This window comes from Ursus americanus, chromosome 18 (genome assembly GCF_024610735.1).
Source record: "Ursus americanus isolate L20-20 chromosome 18, mUrsAme1.1.p, whole genome shotgun sequence".
Taxonomy (NCBI): domain Eukaryota; kingdom Metazoa; phylum Chordata; class Mammalia; order Carnivora; family Ursidae; genus Ursus; species Ursus americanus.
In genome coordinates, this window is record NC_142144.1 from 32,687,913 (window position 1) to 32,710,038 (window position 22,126).

The following is a 22,126-nucleotide window of genomic DNA, read 5'->3' on the forward strand; positions in this document are numbered from 1 at the left end:
GAGATGCTGAATCAATATGTTGTACACCTGAAACTAATGTAATTAAATTAAACAAAAATTTGAGAGAAAGAGTGTGCATGCATGAGTGGGGGGTGGGAGAGAGGGGTAGAGGAGGGAGAGAGAGAATCTTTTTTTTAACGATTTATTTATTTGAGAGAGAGAGTGTGGTGGTGCAGTGGGGAGGGGCAGACAGAAAATCTTTTTTTTTTTTTAAGATTTTATTTATTTGTATTTGTCAGAGAGAGAGACAGAGACCGAGATAACGAGGGAGAGCATAAACAGGGGGAGTGGCAGGCAGAGGAAGAAGCAGGCTCCCTGCTGAGCAAGGTGCCCAATGTGGGACTCAATCCCAGGACCCTGGGATCATGACCTGAGCCAAAGGCAGATGCTTAACCGACTGAGCCGCCCAGGAGTCCCGGGAGAGAAAGGATCTTAAGCAGGTTCTACCCTCAGCACAGAGCTGGACATGGGGCTCGATCTCACAGCCCTGAGATCATGACCTGAGCCGAAATCAAGAGTCAGGCACTTAGCCAACTGAGCCACCTAGGGACCCCAAAAATTATTTTAAAAAGAGACTGACTCCAGGAAACACACTGAGGGTTACAGAGGGGTGGAGGTGGGGTATGGGGTAACCAGGTCGTGGGTATTAAGGAGGGCACGTGATGTGATGAGCACTGGGGGTTATACACAACTAATGAATTGTTGAACCTTACATCAAAAAATTATGGTGTACCATATGTTGGCTAATTGAACATAATAAATTAAAAAATAATAATAAATAAAATAAAAACTGAGAAAGAAGGGGAAAATAAATAAAAAGAGACTGACAAGAACAGTATAAATAAAAAATAAAAAGACTGACCATGTGTTGCCAAGGATATAGAGACACTGGAAGCCTCGCATACTGATGGTGGTATTTCAAAATGGAACAATCACTTTGGAAAACAGTTGACAATTTCGTTAAATGAAGTATATGATCCAGCCATTTTACTCACAGGTATTTACCCAGGAAAAATGGAAGCACAGGTACACACAAAGATTTGTACACAGATGTTCACAGCGGCTTTCTTTGCAATAGCTAAAGATGCAAATAAATCAAATGTCCATCGAGAGGTGAGTGGGCGGGAACCGGGGCGGTTACAAGGCTGACTTTTGGTGTTGGCTCAGGTCACAGTCTCAGGGTTGTGGAATCGAACCCCGGGTTGGGTTTCACGCTTAGCAGGGAGTCCGCTCAAGACTCTCCCTCCCTCTCCTTCTGCCCCTCTCCCCGCCCCTCTGTCTCCCCCCACCCCACTCCGCCCTGGCTTGCTCTCTCTCTCTCTCATGAATAAATAGTGTAAAAAAAAAAATGGTGAATGGGCACCCAAACTCTGTTTTCTCCACATAGTGGAACAGCACCTGGCAATAAGAAAGAATGAATTTCTGGCACATGTTAAGTGTGTATGAATCTCAAAGTAACCATGCTGTGTGAAAACTACACCAAAAATACAAGGTACATTCTGCATAATTCCATTTATGCAAAATTCTGGAAAAAGATCAGTGATGAGGGCAGTGATGGAATAAGGTGGGAAGGAGAGATTACAAAAGGCGACAAGGACACTTATGGGGTTCACTGTCTTGATTGCGGTCACGATTTCATGGACGTAAACATTTGTCAAAACTCATCAGATCGTACACCTCAAGGAGCTGTGTGGTGGTATATCGTTTCAGTCTTAATTTGCATTTCCCTAAAGACTAATGAGATGCTGGTACGCAATTACTTATACAGGCCTGGAGGCCCTGAGAGAGAACCGGGCTGGGCAGAGAGGCTCGGAGTCACTGTATTGGGATGGGTGAATCTGTAAATGAGAGTCGAACCTTCAGGCAGAACATGAGGTGTGGAGAACGAAGAGGCCTCAGACCAATGGCCAAAGAAATAAGCATTGCTCTGTGAGGAGGAATCCCAGGGCTTATTGATATCAAGAAGGCAGCGAGGGCTAGGACTCGGGACTGAAATTTTTGGGGCAGGTGATGGTGAACCTACTTTTTAAGCCTTTGTTCTATGTCTAAAGGAGCTCTGAATCTCCCTGGGAGAAAACCCCACAAACAAGCTTTGAGACCTGGAGGGCAAGGCATTTTCCTTGGGCTAGTAACAGGCAGGGAGGAACGCTGACTGCTCATAACTTTTATCCCCCGATCCCAGGGAACCCCTGCCACACGCTCTCTGAGAGTAAGACTTGTCATGGCAACATTCCCAGCAGGTACGAGGCAGCCCTTACCTTGGGCCCACTGCGGGATCTGCAAGGGCTGGTAGCCTTCCGAGAACAAGAACATGACCTTATTGGCTGTGGCCCCAAAGGCGATTCCATAGGACCATCGGTTACTAAAGGAGCCCACGAAGTCCAGAGGTCTGTGAACGAGAGAAACAGCGCGTGAGGCCAGACCGTGGCTCATTCCCGCAGTTCACCTCCAAAGTATCAATCCTACCCTGAGAAGGGATTATCGGGTGGTGAATTATTCATTTCAACTGACATTTTCTGAAGCCCTCAGGGCCAATTCTGGGGATAAGAGTGGATTCAGGGTACTGAAGTGAGGAAGACCAAAATCTTTGCCCTTGAGGAGCTCCAAGTCTTGGGGGAGGGGAGTGGCGGGAAGGATACAAGCAAGGACAAGAAACAAAACAGGATAAGTTGCATCTATGAGAATGACTCAAGAGACCAAAACAAGGAGTATGTGCTTGACAGGCCTGGGGCAGCCTGCCCTGCGCCCAGCCGCTAGGAGAGCCCCAACATCCCTGGGAGGGTCCGGGTAGCATAGGCCATACTGGTTCCGTGCAAGCATATCTTCCAAGCCGCAGCTGATTGGACCAGGGGGGTGACCACCTGACTCTAGATGAGCCAATCAGATGCCTGCTCTTGTATTTTGGGTTTCTGACCCTGAGGACATGAGCCAGTCAACTGTTAAAATTCTGTTCTGGAAAGTCATGCCAAGTTGGGATCAGAGTTGGTGCTAAAGGCAAGTGGGGGTTTTAGGGAAGCAAAGATCCTAAATCAGAGGATAAAGTCAGACAGCAAAGAGGACAAAAATAAAATGGTACTGAGGGGCTCCGGAGAGGCAAGAAGGCAGGAATAGAATTAGTCTCGCAGAGATGCCCATCTCAAGAAACCCAGGGGTCATGAGGCCGGCCTTGCCAGTTTCTGTGAAATCCCTGTAACTTTATAAAAATTCTTTCTTTTCCTTTTACAGAAACAAGCTTTACAGGATATCTGTTCCTTCTAACCAAAATAGTCCTGTCTAGATCAAAGTAAGCAACCGCATCTGGGAAAAGAGAGCTTCCCGTCGAAGTACCATGGGAAGTGAGCTTTGATGAAAACTCAGGGGGCACTAGGAGCAATGCATGGAAGCAGGGACCGGGGGCCAGGATCTGGATCTCACCGCCTGCCCCCTTAGTCTTGCTCATCTTCCCCTTCAAGGCTCAGCTCAAGGAGCACCTCTTCCCGGAAGCCCCCGCCACCATCATGCCGACCACTCCCAGCAGGCCCACCTAGTTGCCGCCTTGCCGGTGTCCCCTCGCTGGTGTCCCCTCAGCCCTAAGGGCATGTCCGTGTTTCTGCACACCTCTCTGCACTATTGTTTGTCTAGGAAATGATACCCTCCAAGGACTGAGTACCCAGCACAGAATCTTGAAAAGAGGAGGTTCTCACTATACATTCACAGACATGCATTTTGTGGACGTGAACCGAATTCCGTCAGTCCCACCTGTAGTACCTCAGAGATATGTGAGACTTCAGACAGACGGCAGCGCGCGCTCTGCTCGAGTCAGACACACCGTGGGCAGCAAATGAAGAGCTGCTTGACAAACTGCTGTGCCACGCACATGTGAGGGGCTTCCGATGTGTGAGGACAGTGGGCCAGAACGCCTCAGAAAAGCGGGGGTTTTGATGGCAAAGTGGCCAGGGAGCAGACAAGTTGTGCTGTTATCAATCGAATTCAAAGCAGTTCAACATGACCCACACAGAGCTCCTACTTCTTAAAAAGTCCCACACCAGGCCCCCGCATGTCAAATGCCCATGGCAGAGTCTGCCTCCATGCCCGAACTAGTGTGGCTCAGGCCTGGGAGTTTGGGAGTGGCTGACCCTTCCAGTGGGTGGTATCCAGAATCAGTCTGCCCCTAGAGCTGGTACAGGGGCTCCCTGGACTTTGCAGGGGGACTTGTCACCCTGAAGCCCTAGGTCACCACTAGCCTTGGTCTCGACAGCCTGGCTTCCTCTCCCTTCTCCAGAGCCCAAGGTGGAGACAAGTGTGTTCACATTCTTAAGCCTGCTTAAGCTATGACACCAGGGGAATCAACGTGACCTCAGTGAAAGCTCTTGTCACCTGTTAGCTGTGTGGACTTGGGCAAGTCACTTAACCTCTCTGAGCCTGAGTTTGCTCGTCCATTACATGAGGATAAGAACCTCCAGCATGCTAGGCTGGCAAGAGGGTTCATCCAAGTAAGGTTAGGCAAAGCAAATGGTTCAGGGCTTGGGTCACGGTCACTGTGCAATAACTATTATCTGCTTTATCATCATTATTATGATGAATTATTAAAGGGTGATGTGGCAGAGATACGAACGATTAGAGCTTAAGGAAAAATGTAATAAGGTGCAGAGACTCAGGATGGCAGAGCCAGCAAGGGCCCAAAAGCTGCCTGGTCCAGCAGGATCTCCTGGAGCATGACTCGTGGGGCTGTCCCAGCATGAATGCTTGCTGCTGCCGGTGACCGACCGAGAACTCTCTTCCTCCTGCTGCCCCAAGGCCACCATAGTGCTGGGTGTGGGAAGGCCCTTCCCATAGTGAGCAGAGCCTCCTTGAGACATTTTAACCACACCTGGGCAGCCCTGGGTGCTGATGCCACACTGGCTTGGAGGCCAATTCTGAACTCCCAGAGCTGGGTTTGGCTGGGTCAGGGAGGGGAAGGAGGGGTGGAGAGGAGGCAAGGCTGGAGTGTAACAGGGAGTTATCCTGGCCTTACAATAGGTGTTGGCCCCAAACGCAGGGTTCCCCAAGCTGTAGTAGTGATCAGCCCTAGCTCCACTCACATGATGATTTCAAAGCGGTTCCCCGGGAGGTGAGAAGCGTCATCTCTCTGCTTACGGTGCTTTTGTCTTTGGAGAAAGGACAAGACCAAAATGATGAAAAGCTATGGGAAGAGAAGATGAGCTTGTCAGTGTGCACACTCATCCTCAGCACGGCCCTGGGGCCTTCCCTGAAAGAGAAGGTGTGGGTGAGCAGAGGGCGCAGAGTGACTAACTTCTCAGACCCCCAAGTCAGGGAGCTGGCTGTATATACCCTTGAGCTTCCAGAATGTTTTGTACTGAGCTTTCCTCTGTGTTGCATGTCGCCCCCACAGACTGACTGAAGAGAGACCTAACTTCTCTGAATCTCCATTTCCTCATCTGTAAAAAGGGGATAATACCTGTCAGGTTGCAAATCCTTCTTTGCTTTTTTTCCCTGCTGTGGATTCAATCATATTCTCAACCCTTGATGCACTTTGTCTCTCCCCCTTTACCAGAAACCTCTGGAGAATGGTCTACACTCGCTGTCTTCATTTCCTCACTTGCTCTTCAACCCCTGAACCTGGCTTCACTCCTATCCATGGAAACAGCTCTGGCCAAAGTTGAAAATTACCATCAGTCCAATGGAAACTTGAAGCCCAAATCTGGCTTGATCTCTCAGCCGCGTTCCACAGCGTTGACCGCTTCCTCCTCTTAGAAAACACCCTCTTCCCTAGGCTTCCATCAACCATGCTTTTCTGAGTGTCCTCCATTAGCTCTCAGCCTCCTCTGCTGCATTAGTCTTTATTCCACCACTAAAGTCGGGAGCTCCTCACAGTTCAGTCCAAGGACCCCTCCTCTTATTACTGGATCCTCTCACCCACGTCTGTGCTTTCAACAGCCACCAATGCACAGAAGACTCACGCTTGACTCTTCAGCCCAGACCTTATCCATGAGCTCCTTAACTGTTCATCAAACTACAGAGTTGGCCTTTCTTTTTGATGTGTTGAAAACTTCTTAAATTCAGTCTGTCTTAAATGGAATTCATGATTTACCTCCCTGCCCTGTTCCTTCAACCGCCCCAAACCCTGATCTCTTCTGGTTCTCCTTAACTAGTGAATGGCAGATACTGCCGTCCTTCTGGCTGTGCAGGCTAGGAACCCGCGGCGTCCTCAACTCTTCTTCTCCCTGACTTTATCCAGTGCATTACCCAGTCCTATTACCTTACCTCCCAAATGCCTTGAGCTGACCACCACCATCCAGGATGAGCTAAAATCTGCAACCATCTCCTCTCTGGACCACCTCCAACCTGATCCCCACAATGTGACCAGAATGATCATTTCAAAACAGAAATCTGATCACACCAGCCTCGCGCTGTTAACCCTCCAGTTATTTCCCACTACACTGAGAATGCAGACACCACTCCTTCACACAGAGCCCCACAGGGCTCCACCTGACCCGGGCCCACCCACCTCCCAGATACCTCCACCTCACTTCCCCACTCCCATCACACCAGCCCTCTCAGCTCCTCACACTCTCCATTCCCCTCTTCCACAGGGCCTTTGCACATGCTCTGCCCCCTGCTTGAGAGGCTCTTTACCACATCTCCCAACAGACTTCACCTGTAACACTGCTTCCTTAGAAGAGCCTTTTTTGACTCCCCTAAAAACCAGTTTCCTTGATTCTTTTGGCCCTAAAAACCTTCTTCTGCCTGCTTTTTTGGTGCTTAATGCAAGAGAGCAAGTCAAGGAAATTCAGCTGATGTCTCTCTGCTGACCTATTCAGGCCTCTCTGGTAGTCTGTGGATGGGAGTGACCCAGTTCCCCTCCCTTCCCCTGCCCTTACTTACTGATGGGATGAGGGAGTAATGGAGGAAGAGCTCCAAGTCCACCGAGCCGACACAGGTGCCATTTAGCTGCCTGGTTCTGAAAAACAGCCCAAACCACATTCACATCATGAGTCACTGCTGCAGTCACTGACCTGTCAGCCTTGAGCATCACTGGCAGGAGCTCGGCTTGTACCCCACTAAGGTCATCTGATCTTTTTTAACTTCGCTTCCTCAGGGCCAGCACTGCCTACCTACGACACGTCTTCCCTAACTGGATTCATCTTTATCCATATTTCTTTCTCCAGCTTGATTATCTACCCAACATCTTGCTAACTGGATCTAACTTCTTTCTTTCTTTTTTTTTTTTCAAGTTAATTAATTTATTTTTGAAGTAATCTCTACACCCAACATGGGGCTCAAACTCACAACCCCAAGGTCAATAGTCATACACTCCACTGACTGAGCCAGCCAGGCACCCCTGGCTCCTTCCTTTCTTGATGACACAGTCAGGGGCAGATTCAGGCTCTGTGAGGCCCAAGCTTATCTAATGTGGACATCCTTTTCAAACAAAACTATGAAATCGTCTCACTTTTTCGTATTTTCAGGAAAATGTACCGCCACGTAAACACTTAACTAAGGTGTCCCCCCTCCCCCGAGCCTTGGAAGGGCCCTCCCTGTGCGGCGAGCTGGAGCTCCGCTAACTTCACAGGAAAGCCGCGGGCATCTGGGCCGCTGGCTGGGGACCTTGTCCTCTCCAGGCTGCAGGAGCGAGATGCTGGGGCCTCAGGTCTAAAACACAACACAGCAGTTCCACGACTTCTCTTGACAGGGACCTTCTCCTTTCTGGGCTCTCCGATACTCTGTTCTTGCTGCTTGGACTCCATTCCACCCCCTCTGTGCCCTCACTGGCACCGCAGATCTGCGCTCTGTGTCCCCCCACCTGCGGCATCTGTCCGTCTGGCCATCTCCAGGCCTCCTCCCCCGGCCAGCTCCTGCTTTTCCCTCAGAGGTTTCAGGGAAGAACGCTCCTCAGGGAAACCCGTGAGCAGGGCACCTTCCCCTGTAGTTCTTCAAAACCCCAACGTTCCCCAGTTATGTCTAACCACCAGTCTGAAAGATTCTAGAAATGGTGGGGAAGGTGCGGGAAGCCAGGTCGTCAGAAATGTGACAGAACCGTAAAGGTCACACTTCTGCTTTTAGGAAGGTTCACGGAGCATGTAAGTCAGTCTCCCCATCCCATACGAAACCCTCAAAATGACAGAGATGTTATTTAAAAGAAAGAAAGAAAGAAAGGACAGAAAGAAAACTGAGATATGTGAAAGCAAGAAAGAGATCTAGGAGGGTCAGAAACTACAAGAAGACCCTGAATGATGGAGAGCAAATGGGGTTACAGCAAAGAGAAGAAGCATGAGCATGGAACGCCTGGGTGGCTCAGTCGGTTAAGGGTCTGCCTTTGGCTCAGGTCATAGTCCCAGGGTCTTGGTATCGAGTCCCGTATCGAGCTCCTTGCGCGGCAGGGAGCCTGCTTCTCCCTCTCCCTCTGAATGGCGTTATCCCTGCTTGTGTTCTCTCTCTTTCTCTTTCTCTCTCTGACAAATAAATAAAATCAAAAAAAAAAAAAAAAAGAAAAGAAAAAGCATAAGCCAAGAAGGCTACAGACTGTGGGGCCACACACAAAGGCCTCTATACCCACAGTGCAAGAGGGGAAGCAGGCAGGGGTGCCAACAGCCCACTGAATGATGAACTGGGGTCTCACAGAGACCCACCTGTCCTCCCACCTCTGCTGACCAGCCAGGACCAATGGGGGTTGTCCCCAGGAAGAGCGTATATGGGTCACAGAGAGAGAGAGGTAGCGCTCTGGATCACAGGTGGTCCTGCGAGGGACCAGGAGCTTCACCTTCCAGATGGCCAGCCCTGGCGGCACCCCACCTAGTGGCGCCTCCCCCTCCAACCCGCCGCCCTGACAGCAGCGTTAGGACTAGCCACCTTCCAGAAAGCGGGGACCCCAGTGGCCACTCGGTCACAAAGATGAGCACACAATCAAGAGCCATCAAACATTTGAGGGAAGATTACACCACAAAAGGGAGACAAAAATTCAAGAAGGGGGAACCTGTCCTTGAGGAGACAAAGTGAAGACGGAACCTCTCTGAGGTCATTACTACAGGAAATCCTCCATAAGAAGCATGAATCTAGGAGGAAGTAGAGGGGCGCAAAGAGCGACAGCAGGCAAAAAAATTAGCAAAACTTACTGCTAACCCTGAGCACAAGATTTTAAGTAAATATACATTTAAATAATTACATAAATATATAAATATATATATAAGATATACATGAAGATATATCTATTGAGATATAACTACCTGGATATATCCTATATCCAGATACAGGATACATCCAGTGTCCGGATAGATAGATCTTTACCTGTAGATAACATTCTTAGAAACACAAGGACACGAAAGACCCTCTGGAAAAAAAGTGGAAGAAATTATCAAGAAATAAGAAAGAAGATTCTAGGAAGAAGGAGAAGGATTTAAAAGCAACAACCAAGAGAGGAACGAGTGAAATATACTGTTAAATATCAGGGCGCCTGGGTGGCTCAGTCGGTTAAGCATCCAACGCTTGATTTCGGCTCAGCTCATGATCTTGGGGTTGTGGGATCGAGCCCCACATCCGGCTCTGCACTCAGCACAGGGTCTGCTGGAGATCGTCTCCCTCTCCCCCTGCCCTCCTCCCCACTCATGCTTCCTCTAAATAAATATCTCGGTGAGTAGTTATTGTGACACACAATGTGTGAAATCCAAACCAGAGGTAAAATACCAGGTGATATCCCACAGGGGGGAGGGGCTGGGTGGGAACAGGTGTGGACAGAGAGGAGAGAATAGCACCATCCCACTCTCCTGCTCAGCAGGATGATGGAGAAAACTGTTTTCTTTTTCTGGGCATTATAAGAAAAACGCAGTTCAAAGTAAGTATGTTAAAAATCCGCAGGTAATTGTTGGAAGAATAGAAATACAGTATAATCCTGTATATTAAAAAGTATTTATGGAAGAAAGAACATTCAATCGCTCCAACAAACTACAGGAAGAGAAAAAAATAAAATCAAGATTAGAAGAGAACTGCCATAAGAACAAAAATGTCCAAAGAACAGTAAGCCACCAACAAAGAAGATAGAAATTTGCAATAAGTTCTTAAAATTCCAACTAGTACTAAAAGTAGAAATTAAGATAAAACGCTATCTTAGCTATTAAATTGGGAATTACTGAAAATGCTACCCAGTATTACTGAAGGTTAAGGCAAGTTACTATCCATTTACTGGTAGTAAGAGCGTAAACTGCTATAACCATTCTGTGGATTAATTTTGCAATATATACACCAAGAACCTTCCAAATACAGCAATTCCACTTCTAGGAATTCTACTTCTGAAAAATATAAGCTAAGGAAATACTCAGAAAGGTGCCTAAAGACATGCTCAGATTCTCTCTCTCTCTCTCTCAGGTATATAATATTTGAAATGTAATATATGCTCATTACAAAACACTCATTACAAAACACCCAAAACACGTACAAATGTGTAAGGTAGTAAAGAAAAGTCCTCTCTCCTTCCGTAACTACAGTGTGAAGCAAAAATGGGATCGGACTAAACTTGGTTTCTTCATTTAAGCAAGGAAAGAAAATGTATTTACTAAGGAAAGGAAATTTCTCATGTCAGTATATACAGACCCATCAGACTCTTCCGGATGGGTGACAGCCCACACAGATTCCCCAGCTGGCCTGTCTCCTGCTCGAGGGGCTGAACCGAGAGTTGGTCTGGCAGCAGCGGGCAACAGGTGAGCTCCAGGACGGTGGACAGTGCAGCTCTCCAGCTCACGAGCCCACAGCTGCGGAGTCTGGCCCCCTGGGCTGCACCTCCTCTCCAGCAACCACTGCTGTGAACACAGGAAGCCTACTGCAGGCGAGCCGAGTTCGAAAGCCACTGAGACCCCTTCCTGGCAGGTCCAGGGCTGGTGGGGCAGGTGTGCTGAAGGGTGAGCGTCTACAGGGCAGTGGAAAACAACAGCCCCAAATGTGGAAGACCCGCTCTCCACGGATGAGGCCTTGGAAACGTGTTGATGATAGACTGTTCAGTGAAAGAAAATTCCTTCTTGATCCCAAGTTGTAAAGAGTGGACATCTCTGAGTAGTAGGATTTGAGATCATTCTCCTGCCTTCTCATGATTTTCTTCTGAACTGCAGTACACTGAGATATGCCGCTTCACAGCTGTGTCTATCTATCCGAGGGTTAAGAACAGTGTCGGCACAAAGTAGAGGGAATAAACACGTGTTAAACGAATGAGCGCGTTGCTCTGTGATCAGGGAAAAAAACTAAAGGTTGTCCCTAAGCCATACAACACCATTCTGAAGTGAAGATGTGTGTGAAATCAGCATAAACTGAAAACATGCAAGGTCTGTGGTGGTACAAATTACAAATCTTTTGTTAATTACGCAATTCTTAATAAAATGCTGCGAGGGCCACTGCAAGGCGAGCTATGCAGCTGGTGCACCTAGAGTCTGGGTCATCCCAATCCCCAGCTCCTTTCTCCAACAGTTGTGGGGGCATCTCTGTGCTCCCACAATCCTTCCGCTTCCTTTGTCCCTACCATTATCACTCTATAGAAATAAGTGAAACATATGATGAAAGCTTTCCTTGATGGATGTCAATTATGTGTCGCCATGACCTCGGCAATCTGCTAGTTTAGATTATCTAATCTTTGGTAACTTGGGACGCAGGCTATGTTATCCCCTTTCTAAAATGTGGAACTGAAGCCAGAAGAGGCTTCACACCCCTGCCCAGGAGAAGGGGAGGCTGCCCGTCACCACCTCCCAGCCCCGCCACTGGTCCACAGGGCTCCTTAGAGCTGCTAGAGGTGTCTGGCCTCCCAGCCTGTGGCAGACTCATCTCTGATTCCCAAGGTCAACCCAGCTCCCTGCTCAGAGAGGCTCAGAAATATTTGTTAAATTTAAGAAACAAAACAGAAGATCATAGGGGAAGGGAGGGAAAAATAAAACAAGATGAAATCAGAGAGTGAGACAAACCATAAGAGACTCTTAATCACAGGAAACAAACTGAGGGTTGCTGGAGGGGAGAGGGGTAGGCGGATGGAGGAATTGGGTGACGGGCATGAAGGATGGCATGTGATGTAATGAGCACTGCGTATTATGTAAGACTAAGGAATCACTGACCTCTACCTCTGAAACTAATAATACATTATATGTTAATTGAATTTAAATTTAAAAAAATAAAATAAATATGAAGAAAAAGAAGAAATTGGCACAGGGGAATGTTGGATCTATGCATTTGGGCGAGGTAAGCTCCCTCTGAGCTGGTTAAGCAGAAGAGTGCCTTCCTCATGTCCCAACCATCACATTTTCAAGAGTAAGTAAATACTTAGGACCAAAAAAAAAAAAAAAAAAAAAAAAATCCAAGGCAACTTCGCTCAAGAAACGAGGCCCAGAGAGGGCCAGTGAGCAGACAAAGTCAGGATGCCCAGCACTATTTCAGGCATAGCTCGGTGAGTTCAGGCACCGGCCTCCTCGTGGGTGGGCAGCGGCAGCAGGACTGCTCAGTGCAGAGACGGATTAGGGAAGGAGGAAGAGGTGTGCGTGTGTGTGTCTGTGTGTGTGTGTGTATCTATGTGTGTGCAGGCGCCTGCCTGTCCATGTGATTCCTCCAGCAATGCAGTAGTCTGTGTGTTGGGGTGTCCGATTCTCCTCATGCACAGCCTCCCTGCGATCCTGCCTGAGAGTTCGCGGCAGATCTCGCTGTTCACGGGCTGGCTTGTACCAGCTTGGGACCGTCAACGTTTATCAGGAATTTTGCCAGCCAGTTGTCCAACACCACCAATGTTAAAAATTAAATTATATAAACTTGTCATTAAATAAGTTGTATTAAAAAGAAAGGTAGTAAAGACTCAGAACCCATCTTTCTAATTATTTTACTGCCGTCTATGCTTTCGAGGTTATTTACATCCATCGTATCCGCAGGATGGAAACTATGTGAGGGCACGCCACCGAGCATCTCCTCCCGCACTCAACGTTCAGCGGCAGCACGCTGGGAGTATTTACATCATGTTGGGAATATTTACACCACGGAAATAGGCAAACACTACAATTCAGGGCTGGCTGTATTGTTTTGTAGGTTTTCTATAAAGCGACAGAGAAAATGTTAATAATGCAGATTACATTTAAACATATGTTTGTAGCCATGACATGGTGAACAGCCAAAAAAAAAAAAAAAATTGAGGAAATATTCTTCCAGAATTCAAAAACCCCTATCCTATTCATCTTAGAAATAGCTTCCGTCAATTGATGAACAAGTGAAGCTCTGATCTAACCCTTGTCTTCATTGTTTCACATTTGTCTTACTCATTAATGTAAATAAAATGATCAAGTAACATTCATGTCGAAACTATGCTCATTTGCAGGTTGGCTACAGATAAAAGAGTTCAGCAAAAATCAATGAAAGTGCTCCGTGAGAATTAACTGGCTATATGGAATCTGTAACAAAGAACATCGTGTATTTCATCATTTCTAAGTTGTGTGATACACCTGTTATGTCAGTACAACGTATGTCAAACATGTATTTTTTTCCAGAGACACATTCCCTGGCCCACCACTGGGCAGATGTGGCCCTGGCTCTGGGCATGGGCAAGAATAATGAGGATGTTCGAGTTTGGAAACTGATGTCGATATAAATTATGCTTTGGGATAAAGAGAAGTTTAGAGGAAAAAACAAGGGAGGGAGCCAGTGCCCCAACCTAACCTCTTCTCCCATGCTCTGCAAAATGAGAAGACTGGACCAGTTCAGCGTTTTTATGTTTTTTGACTATAAGTCATAGTTGTGGTCAAGTATACACACTATAGCCATGACCTAGTTCACACGTGTATGTGTGTGCACACATGTAAAACAAATTTTCACAATACAATACCCTTCATATGCACGGTATCCTCTAGTATCTGATTCAATTCTCTTCATTTTGTTCTGGCCCATTCCATTTTGTAAAATGCTGGTCATAACCACTAAATTAATTTCGCAGCCCACTAATGGTTTTCAATCAGCCATTGAAAAAACCCTGGCTACGAAGTGATCGTGAGGGCAGGCCCCTCCCTCCCCCATCCCTGAAGGCCTGTGACTCACGGCACCTTCCACAAGCGTTTGTCCTTGCACCGAGGGGTTTTCAAACACCAGGCCTTGCTCCGATGTGTAATAGCAGGTGAGATCATCTGGAAACTCTTTACCTCAGGCCCTTATCAGCCTGCCCTTCAGGATGTTGCACCCGCCTGCTGGCCCTGGCTCATTTCCCTGGTGCCAGAGTCTGTTACTCGGCGCTCCCCTGGGAAGGACTCCCCCAGCTCCTCAGCCACATGGCTCCCCGGCTCTCATCACCTGTGTTTCCTATTACAGGTGCCTTCTTCAGGCCTGAGCCTCCCTCTCAGCCTGGGCTTTTCCAAAGTAAGAAATTTAAGCTTTAAGCTCTAACCATCTCCCATTCCAGGCCTACCCCCAGCTTCTGACTTGGGACAGGTACATAACAAATCCAATTCGGTGCTGAATGAATGAGTGAAAAAGGAAGGAAGGAAAGAAGGAAGGGAGGGGAATGAGAAACACTCAGCACTGGGTGTGGTGGGCTTACATGTGGCACAGCTGTGCCCTCTCATCCACCCACTCATGGAATCACAGACTCCCACCCAGTCACCAGAAGGCTCTGGAATCCAACCCCTGCGGATGCTTGAATGCCTTCTAGGACCCTCCCCACCACATCCACACAGGCAGCCAGGATGTCTTGTTTGGGCACTTCCAGGGGCGGGCATCCTCTCCTCCACAAAGCCAACCCTTCCGTCTCACTGAGTCAGCAGGGTCTGGAGAGAACTGAAGCCAGACAGACCTGAGAGCCCGCCCAGCCCCACTGCTCAGCAGCTGTGTGACCGTGGGTGAGCCATGCCTTCTCTGGGCCTTACTCCTCCTCGTCCTGAAAGTGGATCTAATGTCTCCCTTCCAGGCTGCCTGACAGTGAGTCAAGTGCCCGCCTCATGCTCAATGAAAACTGATGTTCTTTTCCACCCCTTTCCTGCTTTTGCACAGCTCTGACCAAAGAAAAGCGTTTTCCTCCTGCTGGGCTGAAAAGGTACTCTTGCTGGCTGTGTTTCCACCTCCTCAGACCCCAGACCCTGTCTGTTCCTCTGTCCCTGGAGTGTCTGTGGTCAGCCCTTCTCAAATCTACTGCACGGCACAGCCTGGCATCCCTGGCCTCCTGCTAGGCAGGGGGGTGGGTATCAGAGACTCCCCTGCCCTTGGCCACCTGACCATGCAATGGACTGAAGTCCTTCACCCGGTTAGCCAGGAGCCACAGTGGCTGCCTACACTTGGCCCCGTGACCTGCCTTCCACTTCCCTGCTGTTGGCAGGGTGACCCAAAGTACAGCACCTTTGCCCAGAAGAGCGCTGCTAACCTCCAGAGCCTCCAGCTTCTGAGACCCTCATGTAAAGACGACTGGCCGGGAATGACTGCTTCAAGGCTACCCAGCTCTGCTGCTAAGTGCCGTGGCTCCTTGGGCTCGGAGGACCCACATGTCTCAGTCTGGTCACTTGTGAATCAAGAAGGTTGAACTGCTTGAGGCACTGCCCACTGTCAGCAGCCAGCCCACTGCTGGGAAATGTCTCTTCCTGGGTCTGCGCCCCCACAGGATGGGGAACTCCCTGAAGGCTGGGACCCTTCCCATTCATCTCTATGGGCCCGGCTCCTGGCCCGGCAAGTGGTCCCAGCAGGTGCTCACTAACATTCCCTAAGTGGGTGGAGGGACGGCTAGCATCTCTCGGGGGCTCACTGTGCACCAAACTACACTTTAAGGCTGTACATTTATTAGCAAACTTCGCCCTCATGACAGCCCTGTGACAGAGGCCCTTATTATCACCCCATTTCAGATGAGGAAGCAGAGGCGCTGAAATGTCAGGAAGCTTGTACAAGCCTACCCAGCTAGTGAGTGGAGGAGCCACCAGGATTCGAACCCTGGCAATGTGGACCGGCACATAAAAACTCCCTGTCACATTCTAGGACTCTTCAATGTCTTATTCTGCACCTGTGGCCAGGGCAGCCTGAACATACTTGGACGAAGACTGGAGACACACAGGGGCTTGTGAAGGGTTGACCATGTGCACAGCCTTAGGAGTTCCATGGGGGGAAGCCAACTTCCTTCACATCTGAGATGCATGACGAATGATCGGCTGTCTGGAGTGGCGGGAGCGGTGGGGTTGCTCGCGGAACCAGACGGGTCGTGGGATTCCGTTATGGAATAGGCTTGCTGAATATACTAGTCCCTCTTCTTCTGTATAAATGTGTACACTTCCAATTTTAAAACTTAAAACTGTTTAAATAAAATGAAGGCCATGACTATTGTAAAACCCACACAGGTGGCCACCTTGCGGATGATCTCTGGTTTTCTTCCCAGCCCCACTACCCCACTTCGGGCCTGCCTCTGACAGCCTTTCCAGAAAGTCGTATGTGTCTTCTGTCTGCTTCTCTCTTATTGCCTGTTGGTTTGTCTCTGTCACTTTCTGTGACTCTCTGAGAATCAGGGGAAAGCTGTATTATAAAAGACACGTACACGCCCTGTTTTTATTCCATTTCTCCCCAGGGCTTCTGTCTTCTCTGTGTCCAAAATCCATCTCCTTCTCTTTTGCCTTGACTACTCCCATTCATTTTGGCTTTGCTGTACAGCTGGAAATGGTCAGCTCTGGGTCAGTAACCTCCTTTAGAGGGCGTGTAGGGAGTGTTTGCATGCTCATGTGGGACCTCAGATCTGTCTGGAGAGAAGAGCCTGGGATCTGGAGTCAAACACCTTGCAACCTGGGGTCAATCATTTCTCCTCCTGCAGCCTCGGTTGCCTGTCTGCGGAATGGGTGGAATGCCAGCACTTGCCTAGATCATGAAAGAATGGGTCTGGATGGTGCATTGTTAACTGAGGCCTGCGTCCCCCTTCCCTCCAGCTGCCTCCCTAAGATGCTGTTCCACGAGCTGCGGGTGGATTCCAAGCAGCAGCCTGGCCCCCAGGGGGCCCTGGGGCTCTCTCCTGGGGTGGCACCAGCATTATTGAGAGACACAGAAGCCATTGTACCAACGAGCTGGACATCCTGGTTGGATGCCCCGGCTCCACCAGTGTCTCGGAGAGACAGAACCAGTTCGGCCAGGTGGGGAACAGAGCTCTCTACTGGGGCACAGGGACCCTGGGATCTTCGCCAGTGCCCAGCTTTGGACGCCGCAGGATAGAATGGTGCTTTACATCTCACACAGCAGTCTCACTCCCACGGTCTTGCTGGACCTTAGAGAGCAAGGTGCAGAGAGAGGCAGTCACTTGTCCACAGGGGGACTCCAACACAGGCACCAGCTGGAAGCTCCGAGGATCAGAGATGAGGTGTTAATAGGCCTTTCATGTCCTCATTCCGTTTTCTCCCCCTCCCTGTGTCTACGTCTTTATTCTCTTTATTCTCCTCTGCTCCACCTCGCAACGTTCCTGAGTTTTCTACACAGCTAGGAATGGTCAGCCCGGGTGGGTGCGGATGGGGTTATTTTCACCCAGTCTGAAAGGTTCAGAGAGGGTTACCATGAAAAAAATTGGTGACTGAGTAAGACAAAAGCCCATTTTTCTACTCCCTACCATTCCTAATTGTCCGATAAAGCAATGTACACTTTCACTTCTTCTCACTTAATAAAATAACAATAATAATAGGTACCATTTGTTGAAGGTTTATCATGTGCTAGACACTGGGCTACCGTCTTTAAAGTTATTATGTCACTGAATCTTTCACAACCTGTGCAGCGTGGACTCTTATTCCCACCTCATGGGTGGGAAAACTGAGGCTTTAGAGAGATGATGTAAATGTCCAAAGCCACTCAGGGAGTGAGTGGTAGAGCTGGAATGTGAACGCTTCTTCTATGTTCTAAACAGGAAACACACTCACGCATTAAAATTACACTAAGACACTGACAAAGGCTCCGTGTCGGGGGTCCTCAGAGAAGACAGTGACCCCGACTCTTCACTGGTCGAACAAATCTGAACAACATGCTCAGGCCTGAGCCCTGCCCTGTGAGATGCCAGCCTGGGTCCAGGGCAATGACCATGACAAAGAGGAGGTCCTGGGAGGGGCACCTGGAGGCTGTGACTTCAAAAGAATATCAGGGGCCCAGAGGGCACAACAGCCCCAGGGGGTGGGTCACATTCTCTGGGCACAGCCTAGACTTTGTTCTGAGTCCAGACCATACAGCTAATTGCCTGCCTCCTGGTCATCTCATTTTGGATGTCCCACGGCACACCAGTCCAGTGTGTCCCAACTGAACACTCCTGCCAACCTGCTCTTCCTCGGGGGTCCTCATGTCGGGAATGGCCCCGCCAGAGACCCGGAAGCACACTCTCCAACACCGCCAGGTCAAGTCCAGTCAGATGGACTCTCCAATCCCTGCTGAATCCAGACACGTCTCTGTCCCCCCAGCCACTGCCACCATCTAGGCTACCCTCACCCTCATCCTCGCCTGGACTTCACGGTAGAATTCCTGCCACGTCTCACACCTCCTGCACTGCCCCCCATCCATCCTCCACCTGTGACCAGAGGGACCTTCCTAAAATCCACATCCAACTATACTCCCCTGCTCCCTCTCAGCCTGAGGAGCCCAGCTGGAGAGAGGGGAAAGGGACGAGCGCCCTCCGGCTTCCTGGTTCCTGTCCCCCAGCACTCAGCTGACTCCCCTCTCTGTCCACCTGTTTCCAGGCCACCCTCTTATCTGCTTCCTGTCCCATGTCCTTTCCACCCCCTGCCCTTAGCCTCCCGCCCTCTTTCCCCGTGCCTGGGACTCCAGGGACAGCTACGCCCTGCTCTTCCAAAGTTCACATTAAGCCACTTCCCTCCTACAGAGGCCCTACATGAGTACCTGTTTCCACTAACCAAAAGAAATCCACAGGGGATTTCCCTTTTATGAAAAAAGGCCAAAAGCAAAAACAGTGTTCAGCATGTCTTACAGCAGGCGGTACGGAAGCAGCAGGGGCCCCGGGAGTGAGATGGGCCCCCGCCGCACTCCTTCCCCGGGAAACACACTCGGCATCTCCATCGAGCCGCCAGAGCTCCCAACTGTGTGAGCTCCGGTGCTTTATCTCGATTTAGTTTGTGCATCCGTTAGCAAGAGGTGTCCTAAGGTAACAGAAAAGCCTAAGAGAGGTTACTTTTTGGGTCTGGGAACACTTAAACATTTTTCTGCATAATGGCCTTACAGCACTCTGTCTTCTGAAAGGTTTCATGGCGGACAGCGGGGAAACCTGTATCTGCTTTCCCAAGTGACCCTCATCATCTCTGTCTGTCCACAACTCCTCTTCTGCCTCTCCCCCTCCACAGCGCCCCTCGACAACCTAGCCAGACACACCAGGACACCAGAACGTGGCAGTTCTACTTTCTGTCCTATTTTGGGCTAGTCTTTTCAGTTCTTAGATCATTTAAGATTAAATATTTAAGTTCCAATGATTTCGAGTGAGAATTCTTGATTGCTGGCATTTGGACAGGACTGTCAGATCTCGAAGTCCTTTCACATTCCCTCCTCGTGTGATCCTCCCAAAGCTGGGGTTAGGCAGGTCCGGTGTTATTACACCCGATTTATAAATGAGGAAACAGGCACTCAGATTTTCCAGAAACTCAAAAGCCAGGATTCCAACTCGGCTCCTCCAACACCATCCCTGGGCTCTTCCCATTCCACTCTGGCTCCAAACTGAAGATAAACAGAAATCTGCTCCCTGACCCAGGAATCCATCCGTGGTTCCGGTCCGCATGCCAGCCTCCCTACAAGTCAGCTAAAATGATGCCCTTCTGCCAGTTTCTACGAACTGCCAACATCAAAGAAGATAGTTGCCAAGAACATGTGGCTGTCCAGCACGGCTTGTCTTCAATCTGACTCCGATAACTCACCTCAAGTTTGTGGAAAGCATCTCGGTGAGGGAGCGGTGCCCGCAGCCCCAGTGAGCAATCTGCTTCTCTGGACTGTGCTTCGAGATTCTCCAGCCTCTTGGTTACTGACTGCTTCTGATATTCTGGTGTTCTGCCCAGTCCTCTTCACAGCACCCAAAACCCCAGAGAAAAGGCAAACATCCAGTCAAATATTTACCAGAGACATGAAAGCATGCAGGTGGTTTTCGTCCTTGTTTCAGAAGACAACTGGCTATTTTTCTGCTCTTCCTCCCCTTCTCCTGCTTTCTCAGGCAAAGCAGGAACTCCCTCCTATTTCCTCTCTCCTGGACACTTGCTATCTCTGTTAGCCCCCTCGGGTGGGCACGGGGCCCTCTGAGCTATCAGAACTTTGCCCAGCAGCTAAGGCCTCTTTGGCTAGCTATAAAAATTATTATAGGCCATAAAGTAGGACTCCGTCTCGAGGCCATAAACTAGGAAACTAAGACCACAGGCTTCAAGATTCTTTTTGGAGAAGGCCACCCACTGCCGGGAGAAGCGGCGAGAGACGAGTTCAAAACTGAACCCCACCCACGCAGCAGAACCGGCTAGCTGTCCCCCAGGATTCCTGATCCCTTTCCGTAGAGTGAGGCTCCTGCTCGGAAGGACCTGCCCAGCCAGGGCCACACTCCCCGGGCCCTGGCCTCTAGGAACGGAGGTGCGGCTGAGGCTCACCCAGGAATGAATGGGAGCAGAGGTGACAGGGCTTACTGCTGCGCCAAGACAGTTAAGAAGCCAGTGTGTCTTTTCCACCCTCTCCTTCCCCATCTGGGGCTTAGAACTCCAAGGCCCTAAAGAAACGGGCCGGGAGGCGCCTGGGTCCCTGAATCACTTGGTGGAGGAATCTGTTCTCTGCACCAACTGTCCTCTCACACCCTGCACCGTGAGCAAGAGTTCAAGTCCTACGGTCGCGAGCCAGCGAAGTGCGGGCCTATTTGTGAACAGCCAGTGTCGGCCTAGCGGACGCGGCCCAGGACGCGGGGGACCTGTGGGCCTCGTGGGTCCAAGCCCTTCGTGCTGAGCGTGCGAAAACGAAGGGTTAAGGAAGGGACGTGTACTAACAGGACCAGCCAAGCCTCAGGAAGCCCGCCGTGCCCACGGAGCGGCGCCCACGGCACGAGCAGCCGCGCTGGTGCCACAGGCCTCTGCCCCCGGGCACGACGGACGCGACCAAACGCCTGGCCCAAGACAGCCGCTCGTAAACCACGTCAGCCTCTTACCTGTGAGGGGCACGCTGCCCGCAGGCCACCTGTCCCGGGGGTCCGACCTCGAGACGCAGAGCAAGAGCTGGGCGCTCGGCAGCGGGGCCGAGAACCCACGATCACGCGGACAGACGCCAGGACGCAAGGAGAGGCCACGTCCTGACGGGCCCGAGCGCGCCTCTCCTGCCGCTGAGAGCCAGGGAAGATTCCCAGCAGCACCGCGGCCATGGGCTCCAAATGGCCTCCCCGCGGAATGCGAACCAGCGCGCAGCGGCCCTCCTCCGTCCGCTCGCCGCCCGCCGCAGCGCCAAACCGGGCGACGGCAGCACCACGCCCCCCGCCGAGGCTCTCACTCCCTCCACTCGGGCCCCCGCACCCTTCGCCGGGCTGTGGGGGCGCTGCCTCCCTCGCCTCCCTCCGCCAGCCCGGAGGCGGCGTCCCCGTGCGCAGCCACACATGGACGGGCCGGGGCGCCTCGTGGACGCTGGGAGGCGGCCGGGGAGCGCTGCTCCAGGCTTCGCAGGAGTGAGGAATAAACGTCGCCGTGTTCGAGGCGCTACACGCGCCGGAGGCCATTGCCACAGCAGCTGCTGCCTGTCCTCAGGGACACAGCCCCCTCTCCGGGGCCGCTGCCCGGGCGCCGGCGCTAGCACAGCGCAGCTCACGAGCTCCTGCCCCCTTCCGGCCTGGCCCGGGCTTCCTGCGCGCAGCACAGTTTGCGAGTTGTAACCCCTCCCTAAACAGCCTCGCACGCTCCTCTGGGTCTTCAGGGAGCAAGGAACCGAGATGCACTCGAAGCGCCTGGGGTTAGCAGGGTTTCCATGACTTCCCCGCAGGGGCTGGGGCCCAACCTGGGAAGGTGCTGGAAACTCAAACCGCTCTTGGGAATGGTTCTTCCACCCCCGTGCCCGAGGGCTTTCTCCTTCTCTTGTCTCCCTCCCTTTGGGTACTTTTGCTTCAGTCTCTCTATGGTTCAGTCCCTTTGCTTTTTTATAGTTTTTGCTCTCTCGTGGCTTCAACTCACTACTTGTCCTGACCATCCTGAGGAGTATCCTTTCAGCTTCTACC

At 50.5% G+C, this 22,126-nt stretch overlaps 1 protein-coding gene across 1 annotated transcript in view; it reads right to left on the bottom strand.

The window, feature by feature from the left end:
- LOC123781309 (stimulated by retinoic acid gene 6 protein-like) overlaps positions 1-20,364 on the bottom strand; it is a 49,126-nt gene extending 28,762 nt beyond the window's left edge. Inside the window, exons 1-4 of the mRNA XM_045780749.2 lie at positions 19,821-20,364; positions 6,865-6,940; positions 5,061-5,161; positions 2,259-2,389 (exon numbers count right to left, since the gene is read on the bottom strand). Of these exons, the coding sequence (XP_045636705.2) occupies positions 2,259-2,389; positions 5,061-5,161; positions 6,865-6,940; positions 19,821-19,840 (328 nt within the window). The 5' untranslated portion in view covers positions 19,841-20,364. The remainder of the gene's footprint in view (positions 1-2,258; positions 2,390-5,060; positions 5,162-6,864; positions 6,941-19,820) is intronic.
- Positions 20,365-22,126: the final 1,762 nt, after the last annotated feature.